Genomic DNA, 12,340 nt, shown 5'->3' with positions numbered 1-12,340 from the left:
CTGAAACAATGCAAATGTAAAGGGGCATCCTACCTGCTATGCTGATGGTGGCTGCAGCCTTGGCAGTACTGAACTTCTCCCCATGCTTATTGGTAGCTATGCATGTGTAGAGTCCTGGCTTGGTGATAAACAGCTGCAGTCTTGAGTCAATCACTCGGTCTTTCACACTCTCTTGAATGGACCCAGAAGAAACCTGATGGAGTAAAGGAAAATAAAAGATAGAACTCAGTCAAGGATTTCCTACTATAGTACGTCAGTAGATTTGAAGGGAAAAGCATTAAGATTATGATCAAGTGCATGTGGTACACTGCAAAAATAGCCAAAAGATTTTCCCTCCCTATGCCCATGCCCTTGCAATGTGACTTTGTAGCTCTTCCCTCAAGAAGTAGCATTTTTCTCCATAATTTGAATCTAGATTAGCCTTGTGATGTATTTTAGAATGAATAAGCAGAAACTAAAGTTCTTGCACATTGTGGCTTGCTCTCTGTTTATGGAACCTGGGGCTATAAACAAGCAAGAGCCAGCATGCTATAAGATGAAACACACATGGCCCGTTTATCCCCACTGCCTCAGGTGGGAACCAACAACAACCATCCAAAGTATGCATAAGGCTATTCTAAACCAACTAGCACCCTTTCAACCTGTCAATCACAGGAACTTGACCAGCCAAGATCAGGCAGTCCTGCCTAGAAGCAAAACCAAATCAGCAAAACCAGCCAGTTGAACCACAGACTTGTGAGCACTAATAGCTATTGGTTTAAGTCACTAAGCTTTCGGCTGATTTGTTATACAGCCATAGATAACCAATACAAGGTATGAATGATATACAGTGTGGATCCTCCAATATATGTCTTCAATGTCCTGCAGATGACAGTTAAGTATGAGAGGTTGCAGACTTGAGGACTTATTTTCATAACTCCTGTTCAGTTCCCCATAAATGCATGTCAGATAGGTGGATGGTTATCAAGAAAAATGGTTGTGAAGCCAAGTCTGTCTTCGAGGCATGACATACATAATACATATATAATACCTCAAGGTCACTGAAAACATCCTTAGTAGGAAAGAGAAGCAGTTTTTAAACTGCCTGACCTCCCTCCTCCTGGACTTCATCCAGGTGTTGAAATAGTTCAGCAAAGAGACCAACACGTTAGGAGGTTCATGCAGGAGGTACTACTTAAACCAGAAAATCAAATGTCCTTAAAGAGCCAACATATCAATGCAATATTGACACACAATTAACAGCTTAATTTATACAAATGCATATATATTAGTCAACATTACTTCAGCTCCATAGGAAAGATAGCTGCCTGGCACATTTTACAAGGTTGCATAGTTAGAATTTGCATCCTAGTGTGTCTGACACCAAAGCCTATGCTTTTAATCATTATGTTACAGTGCCTTCCCTAGTCCTAGAAGAGAGAACAAATGAGAAGTCATTAGAAAACAGGAGTAACAATTACCTTAACAAATCAACCAACCATGAACAAAATATGTATCTGACAAATGTCATTGTTAAGGTGGTGGCATTTTTTTAAATGGTGGTTCTTTTTTCATTTTCTTGAGCACAGTACCACTTTTTCAATAACTAATCTTTAATTAACACTACTTAGAAGAGAGAAACATGATGCCAATTTGAGGGACACTGGAGTGAAATGACAATTAAGGAATCAGCTGGTGTTATGCCTTGACTTTATCTTAAAGGAGTGGAGGTACATCCTATGTTGGCCTGAGCGTGGCTGCTTGGCTGAAAGAGATTCTTCTGTCCAATATTAGGGAATGAGACTGAGAATGAGACATTTTGGAGCCAATTATTTTATTGCATTGCATGAGAGAGGATTTTCACAGTTTGACTAGCCAGGAAGAAGAAAGCTCTGAGGTAAGGCCAGCTTTCTTCCTAGCTGCCAGGTGGCTGGCTATCCCTGGCACCATGCACTGTGTAGCTATCCTACGCAGTGAACGTTTGTCAAACTAGCTTTTTATTCTTTACCTTCACTGCTGGTCTCAATTCTTATGATAAAAACTGGCTTATGTGAGTATCAATTTACCTTAACTGGGAATCTTTCCAGATCAGATCAAGTATTGAGGCATTTTCCCCAGATAAGCAACCTAGACTCTATGAGAAATTTACAAAGTGAAGAGAAAAATATTTTTAAGAGACATGTACTCAGTTGGAATTGAAACTAAACTCATCATTATCATATTTATCAGGAGTGGAATGTCTCATTATATGAGTATCCAAGTTAGATCAAGGGGACTGAAAATATTTGGACTTGACTGAATTTTAATACAAAGCAATAATGAGAAAAAAATGCTAAAGACCCCAAGCCTCTATGCTCAATCAACAGACTTTTTGTTATTTTGTATTTTTATTTTGTTTATATCTCTTTCCAGTTTAGATAAGCAAAAGCAGAGCAGTTTGCAAAATCCTTTGCAAAGATAGTTCCCTCCTGCAAGAAGCAGGAATGCGCAATGCCTCAGAGACAACTTTGAAGCAAGAAATCTCCCCAAATGTTGCCCTAAGTCCCACTGTTTTCATGTTCACACCTAAGAAAGTCATTCTTAAACACCTCCTCAAGGTCACTGAAAACATCCTTAGTAGGAAAGAGAAGCAGTTTTTAAGCTGCCTGACCTCTCTGCTTCTGGACTTCATCCAGGTGTTGAAATAGTTCAGCAAAGAGACCAACATATTAGGAGGTTCATGCCGGAGTACGAAGTGGCTCCTGAATGCTTTCCCCCCTGCTTCCAGAGGCCTTGCTTGATTCAGTTTGTGACTCACGCACAGCAGGCCCTGTTAGTCATAGTTTGAGTTTGTTTTTCTTTCTTAATGGATCATTCTGATCAACAGTTTAGTATTTTTGATGATCTGAAAATAAAAACAAATCCCTCTGCCCTCCATTTTGATATTTTTTCGTGCCTCAGGTTTCAAAAATCAAAGGGGTGAGTCCAGATTAGTACTGTGAGCTTTTACCAAGGTATGCCTAAGCAAAACAGAGTACTTAATTGAGGTGACTATGTCTGGTAGTTACAGGAAATACATTATTTTCTCCAAGTCACTCAGGCATATGGACCTGAGGGAGCTGGAAAAACAGCTCCCTGCTCTGGGTGTGATGTTCTCTCTTTCTGAGTTAGCCATAACTATGTGAGGAGATGGACCTGTTAATTTGCTTGACTATAGTAATCATGTCACGGTATATGTTTATCTAAACATCATGTTTTACACCTTAAATGTATATAATAAGAATCATAATAAAACTTTTTTTTCTAAAAAGAAGCAGTAGGATAGGAAGCTCTATTAAATAGGCATAATAATTCGTACCTGACATAATGTGTGTAAAAACTCTTTGAAGGTGATAGAGCAGTTATAGACCCGTGGACTACTTCTTAATGTATCATTAATATATTACTAATGCTGTCTTGAGAGAATCTACCCCCAGCTATGGATAATCTGATAATTTTATGATTTGACCTTAGCTAGCGAAGACCTCTGAAAGGTATTCTGGCCTCAATGGCCCTGTCTTGCAGATAGTTCCAGCTGGCTGGGAATACCCTGTGGAACTGTTAGAATGTGGCCCAGCAGGGTGCGGTGGCTCATGCCTGTAATCCCAGCACTTTGGAAGACCAAGGCGGGCAGATCACAAGGTTAGGAGATCAAGACCATCTTGGCTACCATGGTGAAACCCCGTCTCTACCAAAAATACAAAAAATTAGCTGGACTTAGCAGCACCTGCCTGTAGTTCTAACTACTCGAGACGCTGAGGCAGGAGAATCGCTTGAACCCAGGAGCCGGAGGTTGCAGTGAGCTGAGATGGTGCCACTGCACTCCAGCCTGGTGACAGAGCAAGACTCCATCTTGGGAAAAAAAAAAAAAAAAAAAAAAAAAGAATGTGGCCCAGTAGGGTTCATGTTTATGCAGTTGTAATAATGTCTGTTTATGAATCATAGAAAAAGGGATAATAAACCAAGAGACATTTCCATAGTTCTTCTGATTAACATAGCCAGAAATATTAGCCTCTTTCAAACTGGCTGCTGAATTATTCCACATAAGACTTGTTACATGTAATTATTTTGGTTTACACAGGTAGTAAGATAAAAGGATTTCACAGGTCATGTATTTTTAACCAAAACTACTGCCTCTTAAAAATATGTCTAAATATAGATAAGGCTCCCTTTAAGAAAATTCTAAAAGACAACCTAGGTGATTTGGCTGTTTATTTTATAGAATTCTTCTAATAAGTAAAATTATTCAACTTCTGAAATATTTTAGAAATTATATTTATTGGACAAAGCAAGAGGGACATGAAATTTTTCTATATTAGTTGCAAGCCAAAATAACAGAGATATATTACTGGTATAACTTTAAATAAATCTGGTTATAAAAATACAAATAATTTTCTTTTTAAAAAGCAAGCTCTGCTCCCTCCATGCCAACCACTATTTCCAAGATTGTAAAACAAAAGGAATATTACTATTTACTCTGAATTTCATCTGTGAATTCAGATTTCCACAAAAAAATGCTTGGTATTTCCATAGGAGGAAAGCAAGACAGTTTCTAATCACTCTGGGACACGTTGCTGGACTTTCTCTTGCTCTTTGGCTCTAACTGTTTAGGGTTTTGGTTTACTGGCAGGTTCACAGCAGGGAAGAAAGAGAGCACTCGCTTCTTTCAGAGTACCCATTGTACTGAGTAGCGTGCTATGGCATTAGTTTACTAACTTGTAGTGAGTGAAGAGCCGCAATTCAAACTCTGTTTTATTCTGTGCCAAATATCTCCCAGCTCCGCGTTCGTCTTTGTTCAGTTCACCAAACATGGTATCAGGACTATAGGATTCTCTGTGTTTTCCTCCATGGGATTTCTGGTTTGCTACTTTTACAACCTGAAATGCCTGACATTGCCTTCATGTCCTGTGATTTGTGTCAATGTGGACAGTCATCTTGATTTCCTTTTAGACTTGGGTAGAATTACCAAGAACTAAACTTGGCTCTAAGGGCAGCACACACTCTCTGACCGTAAGAACTGCGGATGTACTTTTGCTTTCTTCCTGGATGAAAGTCATTTTGTTTGTTTTATTCCTGTTTTAGAATCTGAGGTGATAAATCTATTTTGCCTTTCACTTTTTGTGAGTCACATGTTGAATGAATAAGTTTGGGTCTCAATAAGGCCGCACCTATCTTAAACTATCCTACTCTTGTTATTCCTGAACTTCGACAGAGAATAATCATTTAACTTCCAGTTCTAACCTCATATGAGTCTTTTGAGAATACTGGAAACTTAAAAAGTATACACTTTTCCATTTTCTTTATTACTATTTTTTACATAGACAAATTAGTGAAGTTATATTGTCAGTCTCCCAATTTGATTTTATTTATTTACTTTTTGAGATGGAGTCTTGCTCTCTTGTCCAGACTGGAGTGCAATGGCGTGATTTTGGCTCACTGCAATCTCTGCCTCCCGGATTCAAGTGATTCTCCTGCCTCAGCCTCCCAAGTAGCTGGGACTACAGGAACATGCCACCACCCCTGGCTAATTTTTTTGTATTTTTAGTAGATATGAGGTTTTCACCGTGTTAGCCAGGATGGTCTTGATCTCCTGACCTCATCATAATCCTCCCACCTCGGCCCCCAAAGTGCTGGGATTATAGGAGTGAGCTACCACGCCCGGTCCAGTCTTCCAATTTTCTTAGGATGTCTTTATACTCCCTTGACAGGCTTAAGACTGTAGCAGTTTCCACAGAAGAGCCAAAAAACACATTGACAAACAAGAATCAAATTTTAAATGACACTTGAAATGTTCTTAGTGAGGTAAAGAACAGGGACTCCAAGTTACTTTATTGTAACTGGACAAAATTAGAGAACATTAGCCCTGATGTCTCTAATTATACCATTAGAGATCATCTTTGACAGTCATCTGACATCTGTGTTAGTGTAGATATGAGAAAATCAGTGTCTGAGTGGTAAATGGACCCCAAAATCACATTAACTAAAGAGGGGCATTTACAACCCCAGTCTTCCAGCTCCCCATCTAATTCTCATTCTACCATGCCTCAAGTTACAAGCTGGAAAAGCATGTTCATTTGCTTATGTACTGTCTTTGAAGGGATGTAGGATAGACAGATAAAATGGAACAATTTTATTAAAAATTACGAGAAAAATGATTTTGTTCAAGTAACAGAAAAGAAACTTCAGCGAAAACAGTAGTGAAAATGACAATAATAAATGAATTCTACGCCTTGGAGGGTGCCATTGCCATAAGACATTCTTTGTTATTGGGTTAGTCATAGAATTTGTTTTGTTTCGTTTTCCTGTTTTACAACATCGAACTAAAATTTCACACATTAACACATTTTGTTCTCCACATCCTTCTCTCCCATCCCCTTCTTCCCTTTCTTGTCTTGTGTCCTAGTTCTCAACTTTCAGGGCTGCAGCCAATCAATCTTAGCGCACCCTGCTTTAGAGGGACAATGGTAGGGCCAGGTGCAAGTAAAGAGCAAAGTATTATTCTTTGAGACTCCTTTTTAAAAAAAAAAAAATTAGACTTTTAATTTTTTAGGTTATTGGTGATATAACTCACAAACAGAAATTGTACATATTTAAGGCGAACAAGGTGATGTTTTGGTATACATATATATTATGAAATGATCACTGCAATCAAGCTAGTGAACTATCACCTCACATGGTTACCTTTGTGTGTGTGTTTGAGAACACTTAGGATCTACCCTCTTAGCAAATTTCAATTGTGCAATACAGTGTTGTTAACTGTAGTCCCCATATTGTACATTACATCTCCAGTACTTATTCATCTTGCATGGCTGAAACTTTGTACCCTTTGATGATCATCTCTCCATCCTCCCATCACTGACAGCCACTATTCTATTCTGTGCTTCTATGAGTTCAACTCTTAGATTCCACATATAAGTGAGATCATTTGGTATTTGCCTTTTAGTATCTGGCTTATTTCACTTAGCTTAATGTTCTCGAGGTTATCCATGTCGAGACGCCTTTGAATAAGGGTTCAGGTCTGCGAAACTTCACTCCCAGTCTTCTGAACACTCTTCCCTTCTATCTTTCTGAAACTGTAAGTTGTTTAACTTTATTTAAAAGCGGTATACAAATTCACGTGTTACATGGAGATGCCTCGGGGTTACTATTCTTTCATGCCGCGAAATTCTTCTAAAGCCTACATTATGCCAAGCCCTAGTGACGGGATAACTTCCTGGTTTAAGGCTATCTGTTTTTTTATTTTTTGTTTAGTTCCAGAGTATTTGCCTTAGTTTTAGTCACTGTTATTTAATTTAGAGGAGGAAACCTTATGATGATCTACAAAAGAGAGGAATAAAAACTAGGAATAAGAATTGTGTTATGAAAAAATCATTCTGGGATTTCTGGTGCTCATCATTGTAGGCACAGAGACACCAGAAGTGCACACACAAGGAGAGAAAGCCCTGTGAGAATACAGGGAGATAACCATGTGAAGCCATCTGCAAGCCAGGAAGAGAGGCCTTACCAGAAACCAACCTGAGAGCACCTTGACTTTGGGCTTCCAGCCATTAGAACCGTAGGAAAAAGAATTCTGTTGTTTAAGACACCCAATCTGTGGGATTCTATTATGGCAGCCATAACATACTAATATAATCCTAGAGAAGAGAAAGTCAGGAAAATATGAAATAGTTCAAGTCCCTGAAGGAATGTGCCTTGGATTGGGTAGAAATTATATTTAATATCATTTGAATTATACCATAAGGTTTTGCCTTCTTTAAGAAGAAGTCCCCCATTTTCTTGTTGTGATGCTTGTATTAAACACAATTTGGGATGATGTGGATATTAAAGTGTCCCGATTTGGGACACTTCTTTGACCTCCAAATGGTACCATTAAAATATTGTAATATGATAATATATGTTCACTACAGCCAAGATACCAAAAAGTTGGATAGCCTATCCTGGAGGAAACGAAAACTGAAAATAGCCATCAGTTAGATGAGTTATCAAGGTTTGGGTTGTTTAGTCATATTGAAAGCCATTCTCAGTCCACCCAAAGGACTGGGTTGGACATACACCCATCTCCTTAAGGCATAAAAGTATCCTCCATGGGACCACCTGGAGAGTTATATATGTGTTTTACTGCTGTGCAGTAAAAACTTGAAGGGCTAACGCAGTGGACTCGAGGTGCTCAAACCCCCAAAGAAAGTTCTGGCCTTTGACTGGCTCCTGAGAGATGACCTCTGACCCTTGGAATATCCTGTGTACTAAGAGTATCTTTGTATATCTGAGATTTTGGGCAATGCCAGATAGTTTATGATAGTAATGTGAATGATAGTGAATACTTGGGATCCTAGGCCACGTTGTATTAGTTTGACCTTTAAAGGGGCTGGAAACTAGCTAAGACTAGTTATGTAAGCACTTCACGTCTATGTAACTGAGCTCCAGTAAAAACTCTGGACACCAAGGTTAGGGTGAGCCTCCTTGGTTGACAGTACTTCATGCATGATGTCACACATTGCTGCTGGGAGAATGAAGTGCTATCCGTGCAACTTCACTAGAAGAGGAAAACTGATTCCTCTGTGCTGATTTTAATCTGTATCATCTTCCTGCAATAAACCATAATCATAAGTATAACAGCTTTTCTAAAATCTGTGAGTCCTTCTAATGAATCATCAAACATGAATGTGATCTTGGGGACTCCAACACCCTTGCAATTTGGAGACACAGTAGACAAGTATGTAATTCTCACCTGCAAAATCTAAAGACTGTCTGGCAGCTCCAATGGAAGGAACAAAGAAGAGAGAGAGTCTAGCAGTCTGGGCTTCCAGAGTTTGTCAATAAAAAGGTTGTACAGAAGATCTGATTGGGAGTCATTTTCAATCCTCCCAAGATGACTTTCTGGGGAACTGATTAGACCCCAACACAGAGAGACTTTCTATCAACTAGCAGACTGGGGACTTGCTAATGTGGCCAAAAATGGCTGGCCTGAGGAAAATGTATCACTGCTATCATCTTAATGTTCCCTGATTTCTGAAGAATCATGAATATGTCTATGAGGGTAAGAGTCAGTTTTAAATAGCTGGCAGGCACAGAAGGTATAAAGCCAACTTACAAGTGTGTCAGTTGAATTAGAGCTCTCCTGCACCAGTTATTGCTCCTCCCTACCTCCCACCCAACCCTTTTGGGGTCATAAATAGCAGGCAGAAGAATGAGTGAGCATGAGGTAAGAAGCCAACTGCAATTTTTTCTTACGTGAAAGTTAACCTGAAATATCCCTGAGAACGGAGGAACTGTGAATGCCATTGGATGCTTTGGTTATTACTTAGGACTAGACACTTAAATAACTAAGTTGGGACAATGTTAATGATTTAAAATCAACTAATAGTAACCAGAAAAATCACAGAGCCTGCTTAAGGTAGGCTTAAATAGTAGCAAAAGAACTTGCTCTGCTGAATATTTTAAAATGACAAAGAAAATAATAAGATTGTGTTACATGCAAGTTATGTTCATTAACACCAGAGTTACAGTAATAATAATCTTAGCTCACATGTTTAACTCTCGTTTATGGACCTGAAATCCTAAAAGAGAAATCAAATATAAAATTAAGAAAAATAAATATATAGAAAGATGGTATTATAATCAAAGAATCGGACATTTCCAGCAAATTCTGGAAGATAAAGAGAAGTGATTGGATAGATAGAAAAATTAACATCAACTAAGTAGCTGAAACCTAGCGCAAAAGAAGAGATTTATTGAGAGGAGAATGGATACATTTTCCCTGTAAAGTCGTGGAAAATTTCAAACTTCAGATAGCATGGGGCTGTAAGCAGGAGCCAACTTTAAGAAAGTCAGCAAAGTAATTGAAGAACTCTGGGAGCTATTGTGTATGCATATGGCACCAGTCTGAGGCATCTACCTGTGAGATAGAGATTGTGAATGAGATTTTCCGTTGTGAGTTCCTATAGTTGACAATCATGGTGGACACTAGAGCTTGACAATAACCTGACAGATAAAAAGGGGCCCCCTATTTCCTCCACAAACATATGTAGAGCATAAAGAAGAGAAAGATTGAAGTTTTGAAAGAAATTCATTTAATTGGAATCTACATAGAAAGAATGTGGAGAAAAGAGAAGCAGTAATTATTGGTATATTAGAGGAAAATGTCTCTGAGTATAAGAGAGACTTGCATCTCAACTTTCTCACCTCAAGTTCTGTATCAAAGGAAACTATGTAAACTTGCCAGTCTGTTCTATGAGGTTGGAAAAATAGTAACCAAACCTGATCATCATAGCCTACTAAAAGACAAAATCATTTGTATTATTGAAAATAGATATAAATAATCCTGAAAAACATGCAGAAAATTGAAACAGCACAATTAAAAAATTAAACAAGGCCGGGCACGGTGGCTCATGCCTGTAATCCTAGCACTTTGAGAGGCCGAGGTGGGTAGATCACGAGGTCAGGAGATTGAGACCATCCTGGTTAACACGGTGAAACCCCATCTCTACTAAAAATACAAAAAATTAGCCAGGTGTGGTGGCGGGCGCCTGTAGTCCCAGCTACTCAGGAGGCTGAGGCAGGAGAATGGCGTGAACCCGGGAGGCAGAGCTTGCAGTGAGCTGAGATCACGCCACTGCACTACAGCCTGGGTGACAGAGCGATATTCCGTCTCAAAAAAAAAAAAAAAAATTAAACAAAAAAGCTATGTATTCAGAAATGAAAGAATGGTTCAGCATAAGGGAAACTTTGCAGTTTAAAGTGAAAAATGACATGCTCATCAAAAAGTGGATGTAATTGATGATGAAGTGTTTTATTGATTTTAAAATACATTTATGTTAAAAAATAATTATCAAATTAAGAATAAAAATAAATTTTCTGGCTGGGCGCGGTGGCTCAAGCCTGTAATCCCAGCACTTTGGGAGGCCGAGATGGGCGGATCACGAGGTCAGGAGATCGAAACCATCCTGGCCAACACAATGAAACCCCGTCTCTACTAAAAATACAAAAAACTAGCCGAGCGAGGTGGCGGGCGTCTGTAGTCCCAGCTACTTGGGAGGCTGAGGCAGGAGAATGGCGTGAACCTGGGAGGCGGAGCTTACAGTGAGCTGAGATGCGGCCACTGCACTCCAGCCCGGGCGACAGAGCAAGACTCCGTCTCAAAAAAAAAAAAAAAAAAAAAAAAAATTTCTTAACCTCATAAAGAGTATCAGAAACTAGGAGGGGGGGAGCAAGATGGCCGAATAGGAACAGCTCCAGTCTCCAACTCTCAGCGCTAGCGACACAGAAGACCAGTGATTTCTGCATTTTCGACTGAGGAACTAGGGTCATCTCACTGGGGAGTGCTGGACAATCGGTGCTGGTCAGCTGCTGCAGCCCGACCAGCGAGAGCTGAAGTAGGGCGAGGCATCACCTCACCTGGGAAGCGCAAGGGGGAAGGGAATCCCTTTTCCTAGCCAGGGGAACTGAGACACACAACACCTGGAGAATCGGGTAACTCCCACCCCAATATTGCGCTTTAAGCAAACGGGCACACCAGGAGAATATATCCCACACCTGAACGGGAGGGTCCCACGCCCACGGAGCCTCCCTCATTGCTAACACAGCAGTCTGCGATCTAACCGAAATGGCAGCAGTGAGGCTGGGGGAGGGGCGCCTGCCATTGCTGAGGCTGAAGAAGGTAAACAAAGCCGCTGGGAAGCTCGAACTAGGTGGAGCTCACAGCAGCTCAAGGAAACCTGCCTGTCTCTGTAGACTCCACCTCTGGGGACAGGGCACAGCTAAAACAACAACAACAACAACAACAACAACAACAAAAAGGCAGCAGAACCTCTGCAGATGCAAACGACTCTGTCTGACAGCTTTGAAGAGAGCAGTGGATCTCCCAACATGGAGGTTGAGATCTGAGAAGGGACAGACTGCTCAAGTGGGTCCCTGACCACTGAGTAGCCTAATTGGGAGACATCCCCCACTAGGGGCAGTCTGATACCCCACACCTCACAGGGTGGAGTACACCCCTGAGAGGAAGCTTCCAAAGTAAGAATCAGACAGGTACACTCGCTGTTCAGCAATATTCTATCTTCTGCAACCTCTGCTGCTGATACCCAGGCAAACAGGGTCTGGAGTGGACCTCAAGCAATCTCCAACAGACCTACAGCTGAGGGTCCTGACTGTCAGAAAGAAAACTATTAAACAGGAAGGACAACTATACCAAAACCCCATCAGTACGTCACCATCATCAAAGACCAGAGACAGATAAAACCACAAAGATGGGGAAGAAGCAGGGCAGAAAAGCTGAAAATTCAAAAAATAAGAGCGCATCTCTCCCTGCAAAGGAGCGCAGCCCATCGCCAGCAACGGATCGAAG

At 40.3% G+C, this 12,340-nt stretch overlaps 1 protein-coding gene across 3 annotated transcripts in view; it reads right to left on the bottom strand.

The window, feature by feature from the left end:
- MUSK (muscle associated receptor tyrosine kinase) overlaps positions 1–12,340 on the bottom strand; it is a 133,655-nt gene that overhangs the window by 45,995 nt on the left and 75,320 nt on the right. For all 3 annotated transcript variants that reach the window (XM_010365567.2, XM_010365566.2, XM_010365568.2), the window contains one exon: positions 34–193. In XM_010365567.2, coding sequence (XP_010363869.1) covers positions 34–193 — 160 coding nt within the window. The remainder of the gene's footprint in view (positions 1–33; positions 194–12,340) is intronic.

The sequence above is a fragment of the Rhinopithecus roxellana genome, chromosome 16, assembly GCF_007565055.1.
Source record: "Rhinopithecus roxellana isolate Shanxi Qingling chromosome 16, ASM756505v1, whole genome shotgun sequence".
NCBI classification, from domain to species: domain Eukaryota; kingdom Metazoa; phylum Chordata; class Mammalia; order Primates; family Cercopithecidae; genus Rhinopithecus; species Rhinopithecus roxellana.
Note: the sequence above shows the minus strand (reverse complement) of the source record. Positions and strands in the feature narration are given on the sequence as shown.